This window comes from Protomyctophum bolini (assembly GCF_963924005.1).
Source record: "Protomyctophum bolini genome assembly, chromosome: 14".
In the NCBI taxonomy this organism is placed as follows: Eukaryota; Metazoa; Chordata; class Actinopteri; order Myctophiformes; family Myctophidae; genus Protomyctophum; species Protomyctophum bolini.
The window spans coordinates 24,894,011-24,916,215 of NC_137875.1; the positions used below are offsets into that span (position 1 = coordinate 24,894,011).

Here is a 22,205-nt window from a genome sequence, read left to right on the forward strand (position 1 = left end):
TTAATTCCCCTAACCCCTATGATTACAATTTACAACTTTTAGTGCGATTTAGCACTCATTTGTGTACCCGGGCCGGGATTCAAACCAGGATGAGATCCACACAAAAAGCTATTGCAGTTTAAAGCTCTAATTCAAACCATTTCTAAACTAGCCGATCACAAGTTTGTGACTTGTTGCACAGCAACGTGTTGAGAGATTATAGATTGGCATTGGCTATTTTTGATTTTTTTTTTTTTTTTTGGGATACCAGGGTGAAAGTGCTTAATGAGTATGATGTAATAGTAGACTCAGGCGCAGTAATGCTGTCTCACTCTGTCAATGCATCTATCCATCCCTGCTCAGACACCACTACCATCTCCTCTGAATCACAGCATGACACACGTCATTTCAGCTTGTAATGCCCGTATCCAGGCTTCTTTACTGCATAATACATACTTCTGCCCTGAGGAACTTGTTAGAATATAGATGAAGGAGTATTCCTGGAAACACCCCAGGCCAGGTCAATTCAAAGGACAGGTCCAACAGCCAATCCAACAGTCATCGACCACTGATCAGCAGTAACTCACTGATGCTGAATGAGATAGAGATAGCACACTGCTTATAATAATGTGAGATAGAGATAGCACACTGCTGATAATGTTGACAATCTCAGATCAAAATCACTCAATGTTAGATGATATGTTAGTTTTCTTCAATTATTTTATAGTTTTTTCTTTTCTTTTTTCATAATTTCTACAACAGTTTTTTTTATATCAGCGGTGCTCAAACCTTTTCACCCCCATCTCAAAATATTTCGTTCCAGGGACCCCCAGAAGCAAACATTTGAGTTAAAAACAAATATATTCAAATATTTCCACCATTTTCACGTGCAGTGCAGTTAAATGAAGAGAAATAACACAAGCTGTAACATCAAATTGTGAGATACCGTCCTTAACTACACTTCCCCAGAATCCCCACTAATTAAGGTGATTTTAAGAGTATGGTGCTCCCTTGAGGAGGTTGCAAGAAGTTGGCAATAACCAGATGTTTACATTACACATGGCATATTTGCATGATACTAAAATATATGAACTGTAAAAGCCTTAATTAGTTATTGCACTAAATCGGTAGTAGGTTTGTCAATATCCTTTCCCGACACTACAGAACACTTAACAGCCATATAACAATAAAATGATGTCATATCAAACATGACTATCAGCTGATATGATAGTGCTCAACACCTTATTGTAATTACTTCTGCTCATCATCACATTACCAATACATGATAACACTTGGACTTTCATGGCCTTTGGTCACATGACTTCTTGTCAGATCTTCCAAGAATTTAACCTTGTTCTGACACATACTGTATATGTCACACATACACAGCATGACACACATTACTCTATCATGATAGATGAACTGAATATGCTTTTTTTTAGGTAGATTATGAAGCACTTATTTATTCTAGCATTGTATGTTCTATGTTTATTTTCTCACCTGTCTCTCCCTTTTTTAATGCTAACAACTGTGCTCCAAGATTTCATATGAATTGTGCAAATGGCAAATAAAGTCTTAATAAAGGCAAATCTATTCTTCTAGATTACAGCAGTCCAACTTGATTGATTCTGTGCTCTCAAAGAGATTATTCCAAAATCAACAATACATTCATCTTTAATACCATTGTAATAGTCTATCATGTAGAAAATCTAGATAGTTCTGGTGTTAATAACTTTGGGTAACACTCTATGAAGCCATGCATTATACTTTATTAACACATGCATAATGCATCATATTGCCTTGCAACAGTATAAGCCAATTGCCTCATTGTGTTGTATATAAAGTAGTCAAAAGGCATCATGAGGTACGACTATAATAATTTATGAGTGTATAAAATCATGAAAGTGAAGAATAACTTGTGTAAATTGTGTTTCCTAGTTCCTACACTACGTAGCCTAAATAAAGATATGAAGGAGAGTGGTACAGGGAGTGAAATAACACACAATAACTAACTTCTTTCAACTTCCTATTATCCTAGTAGCCAGTGGAAATCTCACAGGCATTACAACATACGTTGTTAGCTCAATTAACTGTAGGCAATACCAAAAAACTATCGTTACCTTATACCTAAAATAATTGTCAATGCGATTTAAGTTATGGCCTTTTGCCATCTTGTGGATACAATTACATGGAAAGACATTTGATCCCGTATTGTAAAAGCATCCACACCACGGCCTCCATGCCAAACTTCAAATAATAACCCGGGCCACACAGCAGTACACGAGACAGAGAGCAAGTCTGATCAAATACATATTGGTGGAGGCGTGGAGCAACCTCACTCAATATAATTACTGGAAAAGGGGGGTTGGAACCACACCAGTCTGACATATTACTGATGATAAAAGGAGAGAGATCATATTATATGCAGTAGATGTGTATACAGTACATAATAATAAATAAATAAATAAAAACGTTCCACATCTAGACACGAGACAAAATAACTTCCTGAATCACTAATAGATTATTTGTCTCCGATAGTGTAACTAAGACCAGTGTTTATATGCAGGCCGACATGAATGGTTCTGGTTCCTCATAGTACCATAATTAATTAATGTTACCAATATAAATTAAAATGGTTGAATTTAGGGCCTTACTTCTCCCGTTTCTTGTTTTGGGTTTGAGCAATTCAAAAATACTGGTTGAACTGCAGTAAGTCACAAAAAATGGAATGCTCAGAGCTCTGTTTTAGTGATTTTTTGTCGAATTTTGGTTGATAGTTGAAGCTATTAGAATGATGGTGTTTTCTTAGACGTAGCTAAGGTCCACCCAGGGTTACTTTACTTGAATGGCTTATAAAAGTGTAACCAAACAAGCAATAAAATCTTAAATCATTTAAATCTGATAGTATAGAACCAGACCCTTTTGGGTCCATTTGTACACTCTTTGAGTTAAATTGTCACTAATGGTTTTGCAGTGCAGCTCTTGACCTCTGACATTAATGAGTAGACGTTTACAGGATCACGTAAACTCATTAACTTCTTCTCAGGTTTCCCTTGGTGTTTCTCACGTTTAAAACCTACAACACAACCAAACACATTAGACAAAGAAAGACTTCAACTCACCTGGTTACGGTGTAACTTTACACTTTGATAAGCAGTTGAATGGTCAGTTATTAAGGGCTTATTGGCCATGCAGTAAAACATGCTGTAGAGACCTGTGAGAGTGCATTCTTAGTTAGTTCTCCTACAGCAGAAAATCTAAGAAACTGTATGTCAGTACTCCTGCTGTGTCACTTTAAATGTATTAAGGTTGTTTACATGTTTGGGGACTTGGAAGTGGTGCTCGTCTTCCCTTCATAGTCAGCTGGTCAAGTGTCCAGCACAGTGTTACGGCAGATGGCTACAGTCTAGTCGAGACGCTCATTTGAAGACCTCAGTGCAACACAAGGGTAATATGGCTGGCTATTAATAGCTACAACCCTAAACCACACTCTCCCTGGAACTGCCCGCCACATAATATCTGTGCCACTTCAGTACCATTTTGCAGCAATTCTGCTGACCAACATTAATGGAAATGAAAGGACTGTGGCGCAGTTGAATGTATTTTAGTTTGCAATGGCATAGGAGTCCTTTTCATGGCCTTCCCCTCTTTATTTTCTGAATCTGACTTCATGGTGCCAGGGAAAGCTTGCTGCAGGCCCAGCCCCATGGAGGTAATTATTTAAATGCAGTCAAACACCAGGAAGAGGTTACACTGGTTCTGCTAAAAAGAACCGTCACTGCTCATAAGGCTGATTTAGACATTGCAGTAAGGTGTCACTCGCTGATACAAGGCAATCTACAAGCTCACAACACGCTGCATGCAGACGGGTGGTGAGCTTGTATATTGGTTATTTTCAGCGTGGGACACCAGTGTGCAAGTATAAATCAGGCTAATGACGCACAAGCAGCATTTGAAGTCAGACACAAAAGCGGAACAATATAACTAAGCCACTAAAGTGTGGTCTCTCTCATCCCACCACCCTCTCACCAGCTGGGTTAAGTGGGTGAATGGTTAAATGTCACATGGTGCTTTCCCATATGCCACTGTATGCCAGAGGAAGTTAGTGTCACCCTTTGGCATTCAGCTGTATCAGAATGCCTAAAATTAGACCCTCCAGAAAAAAGGCAAAGATCCTTGATTGTGCAGCTTAAAGTCCTTGATCATGCAGGCTAAACTCCTTGATTTGGTTTTTATGTGATTTTATGCAGTGAAATTGCGGGAAGATGAGAAATGTGAAATATGCGGAAGATTTGAGAAATATGCATAGAGTTGTGAAAGATACGAAATATGCATCATTTGGTTGATTATTATTAATTATGCTATCGCATAAACGCATCAGAATTGGAGAGACATGAATATATAAATAATAATAAAAAGTCATACTACATAAATACTGTAAATAAAGACAAAGTCAAATCCAGAATCCTCTTGGCCTCACATCAGAGAGGAATCAAAACAAACACATTTATACTGAATGTTCAGGTCAATCACATAGACTGGTGACACAAGCTTGTTACTGCAAATAGCTCAACTCTCACTTCTAAATGGATGAGTCAAAACCAGCTCAGTAGGTACAGTCTGTGTATTAACATGGTTTTGTCACAATTACAAGCCCACGTATTGGGCAATGTTTGAATATGTTGTTCAACTAATACTACTACCATATGCCCTTAATACCTGCAAACATATACCACAATGCTTTAGAGTACCACACTTAAAGTGACAATGAACTTTGGTAGATCCTTGGGTTGTGTGTACCTGGTCATAATAAAAGTACAAACATTGTCAATCATCTTTATCCTCTGCTCTGTGAATGAGGAATATAGGTAGAAGAGATTCCATTCACTCTCATTGAAGAGCAAAAGAAAAGCTAAATCATACATCTTTAACTGTGTGTGAACCAACAATACTCTAGTGTAGACAAAACAGCACTCAGGTACAATACGATAATACTGACGAACATTTGTCTTTAATTTTCCTATCTTATATATTGTATTATGATTTTAATATCTTACATAAGGCACTTTGAATTGTCTTTATTTCTTTAACATGCAATACAATTAACAATGCCCTGCCTTGCCTATGATAATACTTTTTGAGTGGTGCAACCACTCCTACATCCAGCAATGTCCGTGTACCTGTTTGTTTGTGATGTAGGTCTATGAGCACGAGTGGTGTGCGCATGCGTGAAATTGGAACGAGAGAAGTATGTGACATTGCTGCCACCTGCTGGACGCAAATCAACTTCTGACTGCCACGGTCTGTGAGGCTGCGCACACAGCACAGAAACAGATGTTGTTGCTACATAAATAGCGTCAATGCTAGCGAGCTAAAATATAGCCATCCTTGCTCTAGAAAGCACCAATGTTTCCATCTAGACCACCGGATTATCAGCAAAGACCTCCGAAAATCGCGCTAATTGACCAAACCATGGAGACCTCCGTAGATTAGGAGTTATTCAGCTTTTAGTATAAATGGGAGGTGGACGGCAGCGCGCATGCGCGATCCATAATAAAGCTAATCTAACGGAGCAGAGAGAGAGAGAGAGAGAGAGAGAGAGAGAGAGAGAGAGAGGGGAGTTGCACCACTCGGTTCACACAGGTGTGATTTTTATTGAATTTTCAACTTCAAGTTTGTAAAACTGAATAACAATCAGATTCCGTTAATATATAAAAAGTGTCCTGGAACATTCTATTTGCCTATTCCATCTAATGGCCTTTATACATATTTTTTGTGCAAGAAAAAGTCCATCAAGGGTCATATAAAATATAACATTCATATATTTACAAAGACATGTTTTATACTGCCCCCAAATCTGCTTTGTTCAGCTAGCATTTTATTTTGAGTCCCACTTCGCCATACCATGACACTGAATGGAATGAATCTTCTCAATTCCAATGGAGCACGTGAAGCAACAGAAAGATGATAAAAAAAATGTAAAATATAGACTAGACGGCATCCAACAGCATAATGAATGATTCAGGCCAAAACATATAGCATGTGTTTAATAGCCCCACTGTGAGAGGTAAACAAGGGATCCAGCGAGTGGGATAGTGCATTTCTGTCATTCCTTACCAGTGACAATAACTGTCACCGTCTTCTCCTCGGGGCAGGGCAGTCTGAGATGTGTGTTACTTGGGGAGCAGCCCAGTCGTTCAAACAGGTTACCATTCTTGCCAAGCCTTCAAAGAACAGATTTTCAACAGAGAAAAGGAAAGAAACGTGTTGCACGCAACACGGTCATGCGACAAACCATGTAGTAAATTAAGTCACACTATGCATTAGAACAGGCCCAAAGCACGGTACTGTTAAATAACAAAGAAGCCCACAGTCTCTCTGAATCAGTGCAGATCCCATCTATAGTTTCTTTTCCACAAAACGCTACTGATTAATAAGTAGTGTGGGTGTGTGCTGTGGATCTGTGCACAATTGTCAGCATTCTCCTACTGTCCACAGCCTGAAGCTCCAGCTAAACTGAATTGTCAGAATAGGTTATGGTTTAACCAAGGATATATATGCAGTCAAATGAAAGAATTATGCAAGTGCATTTGGTCCAACTGAGCAGAGGAATCCTGCTTGCAGTGGTACACCCCAGTAGGGAACCGGCGGAGGGTGACCAGTTCAAGGCACTGAATCGCTGACAAACTGTCATCGTTACGTGACAGCCCATCACACCAACATTTCTACACATTGCATGTAGACCTACTCTAATCAAATGGTGATTAATAAAGGTAATATAAAAACCCATTAAAATCTGGAAATTGTCATTTTTGATTTTTGCATTGGCTATTCAAAAATAGCAGATATACAAGCTCACAGAGTGTCACTTTGTGGCGTGCTGCAAACCTGTAGGCCTACATCTGCTATTTTTGAACAAATCTTGAAAATGTGAAAACTACTGTTTAGACGTCATTTTGTAGAATGGGCCTCAGGTCTAAATGGGTTAAGAAGACACTGCACAGTGAACCTAAGGAGCAAATAGCTAATGTAGTATACAGTATAAATTATAGCCGTGAATAGAATTCTAAACTACTTTGGTTACAACTAGTTCAGAATGCTGCAGCCCGCTAAAACACCCTTGTATTGGCCTCCAATCACATTTTAGAATTGTATTAATTACTTTTAAGGCCATAACTGGACTGGCCCCATCTTATATTTCCGACCAACTCGAGCCATATCTACCAAAGCGCAATTTGAGTTCCTCAGAGTCCTACTGTATTGCTGCGTAATGTTTTGTTTTTGTTTTACCTTTTTAATTGGATGTTTTATATAATGAATTTGTGATCGACATTATAATTGTCTCAACCAAATTACAAATATTCAAATGTTATACATGTGTATTATTATTTTCTGAACAAACACAATCTTATACATTATTAATGTGTTTTTTCATCAGGGCAGGAGAAATACAGCAGCCCATTACTGACTGCCTATTTCATCCTTCTGCAAACATAAATCAAGACAACACACATGGTCCCACATTGGGGTGGGGCATGTGGAGGGGGCACAAACACAATATCATGGAAATATCACGATATTGCAGAAGTATCGTGATACTCGACGTAAATCGGCCAAAGCCTAATTATAATATGTAACAATACTGAGATCAGTTTCAAGGTCCTTGATGATAAACAAATAAAAGATGGAATTGAGACTGGCCTTGAAGTATGAGTTACAGTCACACAGACACACACACACACACACACACACACACACACACACACACACACACCTCAAAGGGTGCATTGCAGGCAACAGCTGTCATGGACGCGTGCATGACACATTCAAGAGAGCGAATGTGTAGGCGAGCTTGAGGCAGTTGAAATCACATTACAATCACGTGACTCACTCACTGCTGATGCATAATCATGCGATAATTAATATGTAAAACAGCTTTGTCAAGGTTATGTCATATTAATGTATGTTCTCATTCATGTGTTCTATGAAGTGTGGGTCATGACCGAAAGAATAACAAGCAGCCAAAATTAGTTTTCTCAGACGGGTGTCTGGCATCGCCATCTCCCTTAGAGATAGGGTGAGAAGTTCTTCTTCGCTTGGAAAGGAGCCAGCTTAAATGGTTCGGGCATCTAGTATGGATGCTTCAGAGCATCTCCCTAGAGAGGTCCTCGCTGCACGTCCCACTGTGAGGAGACCCCGGGGCAGACCAAGGACCAGATTGGGGGATTACATATCCACACTGGCCTGGGAACGCCTCAGGACCCCCAGGAGGACGTTGCTAATGTTGTTCTGGTTAGGGAAGGCTGGAAGTCTCTGCTGAAACCGTTTCCCCTGCGACCCCACTACGTATAGGCGACTGAAGATGGATGGATGAATGGACTCTGTTGTCTATTGTATTATAGCAATACTTTATTGTGGAACATGAATCAAACCAATAATACTGATATTTTTTATTTAAACCTGTGATGTGACAATAAAGCTGATTATGATTCATAGTCACCAACAATTCTCTCTATTTATTCACAATTCCTTATTAGGAAATGCTAAATATCTATGTGCCGTGTGTAACATTTAACATAGCCTAACAAATCGGTTAGATGATTGCAACATATGCCGTTCAAGATCAATGAAGTTACCAATACCATGCATGAGTCACTAATAATGATGTCATTTCCTATAGTATGTTGACCTGCACTGTGGTGGACTATTCTATAAATGTGTCACTTGGAACATTAAGTTGTTATAAGACTTACTATATGGCAACTAGATAGGGCAGTCAACTCTTAATCCCCCTAAATGTTAGTTAGTTAGGTTGTGGATGATGACTCACTTGCTGAAAACATCACTTTCCGTTTCAGACATGCACTATACCACACACTGGGCAATGGACTAATGTAAACATTGTTTTAAAATGTGATGTGATGGGGATTTGTTTGATTGGGTGATTTGCTTCAGTTCTCATTTGCTAGCCTCCTGAGATGCTGAGGAGAGATGAAATCCATTTCCTACCACTGCGATGAGTATTTCCCAGCATCCTTCTGTACAGAAGGGATGGTGCAGGGCAGGCTAGAGGAGAGGCTAAGCATAGAGAGCATTTGCCCACGGGGAGGGGGGATGACACATAATATGATCTCATGCAAGCAGGGACATAGCCCTGTAAGCGGAGTTCGAGACATTCTAGCCTGCCCATCGCCATGACAACACGTAAATACAACGTTTGGCCATGCAGTGATCAGGCATCACGCACTGGTGGGAACAGCCACTGTACTGTGACAGCATGAAAAAATAAATGGAAGACCAAAGCATGATGTAAAAAAAATAAGATAATGATAAATGAGTTTTACAAATAGAATAGTGGATAATGTCATTATAGAATATTAAGCCAGAGAATTGATAGTGATGGACTGGATTTAGGTTCTAGGTTCACTTTAAATGTCTGATATTAGAGCACAAAGTCATTGCAAACCACTGTGAGCCGATTTCAATCGTACACATACTCTAGGTTACAAAGCAAAACAGATACATTGGACCTGTTGGCTATGGATGTAGGTTCACTTCCAAGTGTCTGCATTTTACAGTATCATAGAACACCAAGCAGACACATTAGAGTTGGGAACGGCTCCAACCGGACAGCCTACTAATGCACTGAAATAGCCATTAGAGTTTAGTGATTTTCACTGCAGCAGCTTTCAATTGGAGAAACAGTTTACAGCCAAAAGCTTCCACTACCGAATTGACGAATTCTAAATCATATTTACTTAGTTATCTACATTGTATTTGGTAAACTAAGCAAAAAAAACACACACTACAGTTTGAGTCTGTGTGCCTGATGGGAACCTGGCGTGATCTAGTGGTTTAAGACTGGGTCAGACTCTATGATTCCCTTGGTGGTTTGAAATGACTGGTATTGACGATATGCAGACCTTGCTGGCCATCTTGCCAGCAAGGTTCTAACTGTAGGTGCAACTTCCCATTGACAGCCCATTCATCCAAACTGAAAAGTCCTATCTGATTGTATTAAACAACGTCAAACTCACCAACATTGCAGCTGTACGGAAAGCTTGAATTATCCTCAATCTGTAAAGTTTTTGTTTCATAATAATCCACCGTAGACATATGTTATGAGCTACTTCCTGTCAATAAATGATGTGCAGCCTGCAGGTTAAGTGTAGAGTTTGAGAGTGCTCGTTGGATATCACTCAACTGCCCTGCGTACAAACCGTTTTTAATTTGCACATAATGCAGGAGGCAGCAGGAGGTTGCTTCACTAAAAACGAGTGCTTCCAAACTAAATACTTAGGGGGAAAAACCTGCAAGGAATTTATTGACAGGAAGTAGCTCATAACATGTCTACGGTTGATTGTTTTGAAACAAAAACTTTACAGATTGAAAGAGGATAATTCAAGCTTTCCGTTGCAATGTTGGTGAGTTTGACGTTGTAGATAGGACTTTTCTGTTTGGATGAATGGGCTGTCAATGGGAAGTTGCACATAGTTAACACACATTGATGGTCGTGGTCTGAATATCGTCAATTACCATAACCCAAACATCCCTATTCTGGGGGTAACATTTGGTGAAAATAGCCATCTACAAGCTTGCATTGTGTAGATCGGTTGTTTTAGTAGAAGATATTTGGTGTACTGTACAGCAGGGGTTCCCAATGTTATCAAAAATATTTTTTACAAATAAAACAAAACTAATTACACACCTGAATATAATTCAACAGAATGAGTGAAATCTGGTCAACTAGGTATGGTTAAAGGTAGAGTAAGTGATTTCACTTAATTCAAATATCACTTATTTTGTTGTGATAATCCTCTCTACTATAGAGTGTGCTGACCATATAAGGAGTTCCTCCCTGTCCCTGGGTGACAATATTATCACACGAAAAGATAAAATTACCTACCTAGGTTCCATCCTGGAGGCCAATATTTCTGGTGATAAAATGGCCACCAACGTGATCAAAAAAGTCAATCAAAGAACAAGATTCCTTTACAGGATCTCCTCACTGGTCAACAAAAACACCTTGAAGACCTTAACAGGAGCCCTCGTACAAGGTTTCTTTGACTATGCATCCACCTCTTGGTACCACAGCACCTCAAAGGCCCTTAAAACAAGGCTCCAGACCTCCCAAAACAAACTGGTCAGGCTCCTACTTGGCCTCACCCCCCGAACCCACCTCAGTACCCCTGCCCACTTTGACAGGCTGGGATGGCTTAGGGTCGACGACAGAGTACAGCATCTTGCTATGGGTCTGGTCCACAAGATTCGATACAACACCAAGATACCCATGTACCTGTCTAAATACTTCCTTAATGTAAACGAAGTCCACACCCACAACACCAGAGGAAGTGCAACAAACCATGTACAACCCAGATTCGGCACAAACAAGGGACTAAATTATTTTCGCTCCTATGCCACCAAAATGTGGAACGCCCTACCAACAGTCATTAAGACATGTGAATCCCTTGACTCCTTCAAAACCGCTCTCAAAGGGCACCTACGGATGGCTGCAATTCGAAACTGGCCTCTGTAAAACCTGAATCCCCCTCACCGCCCCCCCCTTTTTCCCCTCACTGTATATGTATCCTTTCCCTTTTTGCTTCCTACATGATGAATTCCTGTTCTGTTCTTTAACTACATAGAAGTGTATTTGTATGTCTCTAAATGTTTTGATGAATTGAACAATGTGGACCCTGTTGTAAACAAGTGTAATGCTTAATTGGGTCGTCCACTCACAGTTAACAGTCTCTGTATTGAGTTTGTGCTTAAAATGTACTGTAATTCTACAAACTGTTAATAAATATTTCAATCAAGCAATCAATCCCCAGTTAACCCCTGTGGGTCAAAAAACCTTAGGTTTAGTTTTTGACTCTCTATCCTGATTGGACGAAGGCTTAGGTCCCACAGCCAAAAACGAAACCTACGGTTTTTTGAGTGAAATCACTTACTCTTACTTACCTTTAAGAGAGCACAGAGTTCTAGCTAGTGGGTCAAAAAGTGACACATTTAAAGAGCCATAATTGAGGGGTGGGGGCCAGGGGTCACAGGGTGTAGTATATGCTTGCAATGTATATTCACTGAAAGAGTGACATAATTGTAAACAACAGCAAATAAGTGAAATAAGTATAAATAGTAACCATTTCAAGACTGGCAAGACTGTGGTCATCATCAGTATGATTAACATATTAACATTATGTTAAGAGATCCACAAGAAAGCCACATCGTTCTGCAGTGATTATGGTGTAACTTTCATGAATACTCCTGTAAACATTTATTTTATCTAGACTTTTAACCTTGACCTGCTCTCCTTAAAAAGTGCTATTGAATGCTTCATGGATATTGACTTTACCTTTAGGATATAATTTTTAAATCAAATAGAGCTTAGGTTTTCTCATGGCTGATCGAGGATGCACAGCTTCACTAACAGACAGGAAATACATTGCAGTATAGGATGGTAAAGTGAGCCAGCCTTAAAAATACAATTACACTTACAGTGTATCTCAGAGAAAAGACTAAACAAAATCAAAAACATTATGTAAACACCATCCAACTTTGATGATAGCACACAACAATATCTGGCCTGGGACTTGGATGCAGCTCACGGACATCGTAAAATCCTGTACATTTGTCCATTTCATTTGTAACTCAGATCGTGAACATTTGTACACAGAGTTAAACTAAACGAACGCTGAGGATTTTATGGTGTTGACACAAAGTGTCTTTTGTACAGTAACAGACAAGCTCCATAGAGTGTGCGGTGTGTGTGTGTGTGTGTGGGGGGGGGGGGGGGGGCACTGGGCCATTTGAATGTGATGAGTGGGCTGTCGTGTCGACATACAGCCAGAGGGGTTGGGCTGGGCACGGCCCAGGAGCATGGACAAAGACAGTGACTGTGCACAAAACACAATGCTGTCTGCTAGCAGCTCCTCGTTGCTTTTGATAATCAAGTATGTAAGGTCAGTTTTGGCAATTATTATGCCTTTCTTCCGGTATTCCCAGATACAACGTTACTTGCAGTGACAGACGCTTTATCATACACACAGACCGTCATGAGTTGATAGCAGGGAGAAACTCAACACAGAACCGACCACACCCTTCATAGAGGGAAAGAAAAAATATACAAATGATGAGACCATTCTGGCATCCAGAAGATTAGATATTAAACAACACCTCCTTTGACAGAGGTCAAAGAGCTATGTAATATTCTATAATGTTCGCTTGTATTCCACCCGGGAACTGAGCTTTATTACTTAATTAGTTAATTAATTTTCAGAATATAAAGATATTTGTGGTGTGCGTTCTGTTCACTGGGAGAATTGCAGGCTACAATTTTCTTACAACTCCGCAACTTTTATGTCCTATGGCTATGGGCCCGGCTACGAGGGATAAGAATCTGGATCTCTCGCGTGAGACCAGCCATCTACCTCTCAGTCAAGAGGCATTCCGACTTCCGAGGGAGATATTTTACTTATGAGCTTGACACAGTAATACAGTACTTGTATCAGTATCATCACCTGACATCAGGATTTAAATGTATCAATGGAAGAGAACTGAGAAGGGAGACGACCTCCAATCACTGCAAGTGATATTACATTTACAATACTCTAGTATAAAGATTCTCAGTTGTTTCTCTTTAAGCCCTGTTAAGGACCTAAATGTGTCCATTCACAATACACTTATATTCCATAAATATTTTCAGTATTGTACGTACATTTTAATGTGAAATCTTCAAACATAAAGGGTTAAATTTGAAATGGTAGAGGATGTGACTGAAACGTCTAATGTAATGTAACCCAAATAATAATAAATCTTGAGCTTTCTTAATGAAAGTGGGTGATCTATTGTTTGATCACTGTAATGGATTTTGTAATTCTTCCTTAGTGTGCCAAAATAAAAACATTAGCTGGAACACAGGATCCCATAACCAGTCAAGTACTGTCCAGTACCACTCAGTTATTGTATGTTTCAAAGAAACCATGGTTGCAACCCAGTCTTCAAAGGCAAACCCTTGTAAAGTGTATTATTAACTCCAATGCCCAATTATCCCTGTATTCTTAGCGATGCTCCTGTAAGGTTTTGTCTGACAGCTATAATACAATACAGCTAGTAGCAAGTATGCCAGTAGCCTAATGACCAACAAACAAATTTGTCTTTTTCATATACGACTTTTATGTGTAGATAGATATAGCACTTTTTGTTTTAGTGGGACAAAACCAAGCCATTGACACCGGATTGTACAAAATTTAAGAATACATGGTTGTTGTTAACCACTTTCACCCTGGCATCCCTGTTTTGGGCATGTAATTATAGGCGAAACATTTTAAATTTGAACACTTAAGATTTAAAAATGTTTCAAAGGGTGTTGCAATGTGACACGTGAGCTTAATGTATAAATAAAATAGGGCTTAGTAATTTGTGGGGAAAACGCAGTCACACAAACTGACGCAACACAAATTCTACAGTGGTCTCAAAATGAAGGCATAAATCAAGGCCAGAACTGAACTAAAACAAGCACACCAGCCAGTGCAGCTCTCGCTTTGCCTGTAGGTTCCAGGTCTCTATAAACTATGTAACTTTGCCACTCACTTTTGACTTTATGCATGTGCTTTATGGTATCACATGGATAAAGGCCTATATTAAGAGACTGATTGATCACACAAATGAAAATAAACATGCAGTACTGTATTTGAACAATGCTTGTCCAAGTTTCGCTGTGACGACAACTAACAAAATCACACATGGACTGTTTTGGCCATTGGGAGGCCATAGACCCCCCCCAGAAAATCCAGGAATCTCTGAAACTGGGCAAACTGGTCTCTACTCTCTAGAGTCATTTAAGGCACTACTTGAGGATGCACCCGTTTTGTGTAGCCTTATGTTCTTTCTTTTTTTTTTTTTGTAATATATTGCTCACTCTATGTCTTCTTATGTAAAATGGTGTTGTTGTTGTATGTTGTGATCATGTTGTACTCAGGGTGTCCTTGCAAAAGAGAGCAAGCTCTCAATGTTCTTCCATGATTAAATAAAGGTCAATAAAAATATATATAAAAATAGATGGCTAGAGACTTGAGGCTGGCTGGTAAACAGAGGGTCCCGGGATCATGTCCCAGTCTGTGTGTCCCTGAGCAAGACACTTAACAGCAACCACTAACAACTCCGCAGGTGCTTCCCCCGAGGCGCCTTTTGCTCCCGTTACTTAGGAGGATGGGTTAAAATGGAGAGGATTCATTCACTGTATTTCCAAATATACACTGACAAATAACCGTTTCCCTCCATGAGGCGGTTTAGAGTCCCTAAATTTGAGAAAAACAGACTAAAGAACTCTTTTGTTCATCAGTCTGTCCTGCTTTTAAACCAAAATCGTTAAACCAGAGGATATGTTCTAGTTATTTTCTGTTTTTGTGATTTTTGTCCTGTAATGTCTATCGTTTGGTCTTGCAATATAGTATATTGTGTCTATGTCTTGTGAACAGTGACGTCATGGACGCAAAACAAATTTCAGTGAAAGCTGACAATAAAGTTGTATCGTATCGTAAATACTCCATGAATTATTGTCGCATTTATGAGAGTTTGATATAGGAAAAGGACATAATAGTATCCTAAATAATGTGGATAATAAAATGCCAAGATAAGAACTTGCTTTGTTTATGTTTACTGAACTAATATAAAACAAGATGTAAGTATACTGCACTGTGACTACAACAATACAAACAATATAATCAAAAGTAAAAAATAAAATCAGGTTAAAGACAGAGTTGAAACTGTCAATCAGGCAAGCTGGTTGATTGCCGAGCATGCTGCAACAACATTAAATGAAAGGATGTAATCCAGTGAAATCCACACAAATCCACAAAACATACATACTGTACAACACCTGAAAAATTGCAACATAGCACAAACACAGCACAAGTTAAGTATTTAAGTAAATGTTGTGTAAAAATGTGTATTGTTATTATTTAAGCTTTTTTTTTTTTAAGCAGTGGAAAGCACCAAAGATAAGCCAGCTCATTGTCTACATAGGCCAAAGGCCTGAAGACAACAGTCACAGATTCCAAATCATGCTACATCATATGATTCATTGGAAGCACTTAAGCCCAGCCACAGCTGACTGGCTGTGTTGGCTGTAATACAGAACAGCTGAGGACCTCCACACTCACTCAATATAACATGTCATTCAGGTCAAACACATCTTTTTGTTTCGTTATTCGCTTAAACACAGGGGAAAAGTAAGAAATCTGAACGCTAAAAAATCATGGCTGTCATGCTTCGATCGCGTTCAACAATGTTCATATATATACGATAGGCGTCCTGGGATGCATGTCTGTGTGTACGATTATGTCAGACAGCAGCTGAGAGAATGCCTTCCTGTAACACACATTCTGAACTTCCATGCTGAGATTTCCTGTCACTATTGAGATGAATGGAAAGAACAGAATCTAACAGTATGTGACCTCATATCATCTACACTCTACAGCGCTGACTGCCAATCATTGGACCAATAGAAATCCTCCTGTGTGTCTTTAGATTAGTCTCTAATGTCACCCACCACACAGACTGGTTCAACAACAAGTAGGCTAAAACATTGAGACATCAACTCTTCTGAACTAATAATCACTTGGTAATCTTAAAGATATAGCCTAGTAAGCCTACTAATAGAATAATATGTTTGAATACAATTGGATGCTCAGACCATCACCATTGACTGTTTAAATAAATTCTAGATTCAGACAGAATCTTCTTGATTTGAACCATACCACTTTAGGCAACAATTGATAGTCTTAATCTTAACACACGTGTTGATCTATTGATTGAACCGTTTCCAAAATATATTCAAAGCTCAAATGTGACAAATCGAATAATAATAAATAAACATGTACATATTCAACTGTTAAAGTAGCGTTTGACTGTCATTATAGCTACCAAATAGAGCAAATATGATGTCATGCTAAAGACATTTAGACTTTCCTAGATAAGGACAGATGGAGAGCTATATGACCAGGCAGGGTCGTTTCCAGAGAGAGGGGCTTATAATAATACAGACCGTTATTGTGCCTCGGCTTGAAATCAGCTGGCTTTAATACACACACGTGTTTTATCCTACTCCTACCTTTATATTTTTCCAGAACATCCTCATACGCTTGGAGATATTCCTTTTCGTCTACGATCATGTAAGCCAGTGGCGTGGAGTGACCGCTGCTGTGAGCCATTACTGGGGCTCCATATAACTGGACACGCACCAGTCCAGTCCACAGAGGCCCGGTCAGTCAGTGTGCGCTTGGCTTGGCCGGGGAGTGACTGTGACACCAAGATAGTGCATGGTCGCTCGGCGCTGTTGTTCCTCTGAAAGGAGACGCCCCTATAAACCCTCCCTAACCGAGTCTCGTCCAATAAAGAGAGACTTCTCTCAGCCTTGATTTTATACTTCGTCGCACGGCGGCGCCGCTCGCCGAAAATACCAGCAGATCTACAAGCTCTCGGCGCGTCGCGTCCGCCACGTGTTGTGAGCTTGTAGATCTGAGGGAGCGACGCCGTCGTACGACGAGCTAGAGCCGTGCATTCCCATCCTCTCTCTCTGGCTCCCACGCCCGGTGGGGAGTGACGCAACTGTATAGCCTAACCCTAACCTAACTGGACTCAGACTGGATTGGACATAATAAGACATGATATTCCATGTGTATTTCTTTGTGTCGCTCACTCACTCCACAGCATGAATGAACACATGCCTGTGCTATTCTATTCCAACCATTCTTATTGTGTGACAGTGCACAAAAATGATATTTCAAGACATCACGTGACGTGGTGCTCAGACATATGCAGGCTTGCCACTTGCCAGGCTACGCCCGTGAACCCACACTGACTCCAGTGACAGTCCACCAGTGCACTCCAGTCCACACATCCACTGACTGTTATGTCTGTCTGGTGCTAGTAAAATGCAACAACCGCTGAGCTGACACACTGTTGCATGCCATGTTTACACCACAAAGTAGACACACACGTGTGACACGTGCCAGAAAGATCACCGCGTTTAGTGAATGTATTCGTTTGTTTGACATTGACAGCTAGCCAAATCAGCCACAGCCACATCAGTGTCAACGTGTATATGATGGGTTGTTTAATTTTCGTCTTGTAGGCCTAACAGAAAGTATAAAAACTTTACAATAATTCAATTTTTAAAAAATGGAATTTTGTTAAATATTTACATTTAGCTTAATAGGAGCGTCTGATCAATTCAACAATTAAGAGTCCACAGAGTCTTGTTAATTCAACTGATATATTACTGATATAAATCCTAACTGGGAAAACCTCAATTACCCAGCAGAATATGAATATGTCTTTTGGTAGATGATGTTTAGGCTCAGAATCAGATTAGACTCCGCTCTGGTCATACAGAACACAACACGACAACACGTAGCCTACATGCCTGTGCTATTTCACCTCCCTGGGAGGTTCAACACTCACCTGCGATCCTGAGCACGGCTCTCTCCGCCGGATCTAACACAGATCCTCCCTGGATCTTTCGCTTTGAGCGCTCGTGTCTCGGAAGGTTCCACGGCAACGTGTCCCCGGGTGCCGGCGACAGAGTTCCAGATTTAACGCTACAATCATCATCGTCTGAGAAATCCGCCGATGAAGACATGGAACAGTGAAGGGAAGGGTTCCCTGAGCTGGAGCTCTGGCAGACAATGGAAGGGGGGGAACAAAACAAAACAACGCTTGTCTTTGGTTTCGCAAACAAATGAATTGTGATAAATTATACAACGTAGTCAGAGGAAATCATTTCTCACCATCGTAGCTACAAATTAATGAGCAGAATATGCCCGTTCAGGTGCTGTAAGGGAGCTTCGTGACATAAACCACCAGCTCGTAGCGATCCATGATAACAATAAAGCAATTGAGCGAAATGCAATGGGAAATCAATCGCAGCCTATCTAGCTCCCCCGCCAGGTGAAAAACAACACTTACCGTTGTGTACATTGAGACCTGTCGGATGGGGAAATGTCCTTTATTAGCTTGTCATTAGCTTCCCCCAAACAAACATCTGCATGTCACTTAAAATCAGCGCCACGCCCTTGAAAGGGATGCGATCGATGACCATGAGTTCATCCCTGAACCAGAATGATGTCAGTCAGTCAGTCTGAGTCAGTTCAGACAGCAGAGCAGAGAGATGAGTCGAGCGCATATAGCAGCCTGCTGTTACCAAGTGATGGGAGCAGTCTGGATGTGAGTGTGCGCGCGTCATATTCCAGCCCAGGAAGAGAGTCAGCAGCAGCAGTTGCTTCAGCAACTACAGCGCCATCCCTCCCTGTGAGATGATGTTTTGTGCGTGTTAAACCTACCTCAAAGGCAGGAAAATGTCTGCCTGGATGTGCCATTTGTTTTACAAGCCAGTAAAATCATCAGTTCAATTTTTTCCCCCTCACATATACACCTCTCGGTTTCAAATGAATATACAAAAGAAATAATCTACATTCCTAGCCTATGGTGCTGTGAATGATTTTTTTTTAGTATTAAATAGCTCTGTACAGTATTCCCATAACGATCATTGGTATAACAGGGGTATGTATGTATCCCTGTCTCCCCAGCTCTTGGCAAAACAGAAAATACATATTTTCGGGTCTGATACCAATTCCATCGAGAGAATTCATACAGAATATGGGATAAACAAATTGAAAGTGATGAAACAAATGAACAAGCATACAAAACTGGAAATGGAAAACAAGCTGATAAAATATCTTTGTGAGGTTCTCTGTTCTGATTGGATGACATTTAATTGTTACCCACCTGGAAATGTAGTTATATACTGGAGAGAGCTGGAGAGCTTTAACTTAAATTCAAATGAAATATCACTTACAACACCTTTAATCCTATACAGGGCTGCTGGATGTTTGTTGTATTATTGTTGCTCTGTGATGTTTTGTCAGGTTGAGAGTCTTATTTAAAATGTTGCAGACAATAGTCTTATCCTTGATGAAATGAGTCAGCTCTGTCATCATCGTCTGCTGCACCTTGATACATTTGAGATTGAGCAACTCAACATAACACGCCACTGCAATGTGTTGACACAACCTGAGGGAGTGGGAAGGGGTGGTGTACACCTGTATAATGCAGGTTTAATTTGCTTATAGTTACAATTTACAAAGCAGTAGGTTCCCATGGTCCTGGAAAGTTAATTCCCCGTTTATGAATATGAACATATCCTTTCATAGGGAACAAAACAATGGATTTCTTGTCATCATAAAGTCTAGATAAGTCTAGGGTTGCTAGACTTGACTTCTGTGTGGAGAGAAGATTAACCTTATGGATTATTTGACAGTATACACAAGGTGGGTTTTTACAGGAGTGGAAGCACATCTTTAACCCATAATTGTTACCCACTAATGAAAGAATAATGGATGTAATCTATACTCATTTTGGAGAGATGACAATGAATTATGATAATATGATGAAACGCTTAAAATAAAACTGACTTGCTCTTTGCACACTTCAAGATTTGTAAAGTATATACAACCAGACCATATAGAAACACATTTCTAAATATTCAAACCATGAGGTGCATGTCCTGACCTAAATGTCTACATAATATGTGGGAAAAGGTCCTAGTCTCTCAAAACAACACTTGAATACTCATGTAAAAACTCTAGTTCTATAACAGTCTAAGTCTGGGGCGGCAGTGGCTCAGGGGTAGAGTGCCTGGATGGGAACCGCAAGGTTGCCAGTTCGAACCCGGGCTCCCCCAGAGTTACTGTCGAAGTGTCCTTGAGCAAGACACTGAACCCCTAATTGCTCCCGATGTGCTAGTTGGTGCCTTGCATGGTTTCTGCTGCCATCGGTGTGTGAATGGGTGAATGTAATGCACAATCTATGTAAAGCGCCTTGGATAAAGGCGCTATATAAATGCACCATTTTAAGTCCACACTACTGATCCATAATGTATAAATGATAGATACGAGGCCTTTTCGTGGAGGGGTCAGAAAGAAATTTGGACTTAGACAGTTTTTCGTCTGTGGTACTTAACTAACTAACTAATGATAGTTTTTTTCTGGAAACAACAAAATGTGTGGTTTCTAAAACAGATTAAAATCATAATTAATATGTAGCATTTTACATTCGGACTGAACATATAGGGGCCCCATCCTATGACACCCAATGTTATGCCAAAAAGGAATAGTGCATCACATGAAACTATTGCAAACATTCCAAACTGCAGTGTTGTGGCATTGCACATTGCTCTTTTACCCACCTGCTGATGCTATACTGTTTCAGTGAAGTGAGTTATTCTTGACAACCTAAAAAAATGGGTGCTTCTAAGCAAGTCTGCATGAAATTTGGGCTGCTTCACACATTAAACAATTACAATTATAAGTCAAATCTATAAGGTCACATGCATATATGTCTAGTCTATTATTGGCCAGCTGTGACACTGACAGATGAGGGAATACCTACAGGTTTGCGTGTGGGGGTGACCTGTACAGACTGATAAAATTCTGGAAGCACTCTCTTCTTTACTTTGCGTTTCCGAACTGACGATGACGAATCTGGGTCACTTTCAGGAACTTCAACCAGATTTGGCTTTTCCTCTACAATCCGAGAGCGTGCGCTCCTTCTGGCGTGGCGCGGACTATGTCTGAAGCCCTGGAAAACAAGGTCATGGTTAAACAAACACCACATTTGTTTAGACATCAGCAAGGATGAGGAGAGTCATGCTATACCTACAATTAACTTCCTACGAGAAGCAGAACAGTGTGGGACCAATTATGTATACCCCCAGCCGGGCTCCGACGCCCACACCTATAAGACAAGCTGAGTGGGTGGATGACCTGACATGACCGGCGAGTAGGAATCGCAGTAGGCATTTCCACTATTCCTCCACTGATCACATGGGAAAGCAATATCGCAGCTAAGGGGCCACTGTCGCCTGGCTTGCTGCTAACAATGTGGAGAACCAGGACCTGTGGTGTGTCCATCCCCATGATGCCTCTCCCCAGCCATTGTCACCATTAATAGAAGGGTGGCACAGTGAGGCCACCAATTCCCTCCCACTGAACACATGTAGTCTTGGTCGTATTGGCAAAACTCAAGGGATATACTTAAACTTCAACCTAAATGCACCATTGTGCCAAGCCCTTGTTCATCTCCTTGGTCCAACCAGGGAACCTAAATTATACCCATAACTCCCTGCCCCTGATTTGGTGACAGACAAGGAAACAAATTAGAACTGTGAC

At 40.3% G+C, this 22,205-nt stretch overlaps 1 protein-coding gene across 6 annotated transcripts in view; it reads right to left on the reverse strand.

Moving 5' to 3' along the window:
• Positions 1 to 22,205, reverse strand: part of dst (dystonin) — a gene marked incomplete at its 5' end in the record, with an annotated part of 146,716 nt that overhangs the window by 122,514 nt on the left and 1,997 nt on the right. For 4 of the 6 annotated variants that reach the window (XM_080781619.1, XM_080781618.1, XM_080781617.1 and 1 more), the window contains one exon: positions 17,090 to 17,254. In XM_080781619.1, the coding sequence (XP_080637745.1) occupies positions 17,090 to 17,189 (100 nt within the window). Of the gene's footprint in view, positions 1 to 17,089; positions 17,255 to 18,441; positions 18,656 to 18,945; positions 19,088 to 21,426; positions 21,616 to 22,205 lie in introns of those variants that run through there. The other 2 variants (XM_080781613.1, XM_080781614.1) reach the window with 2 other exon arrangements.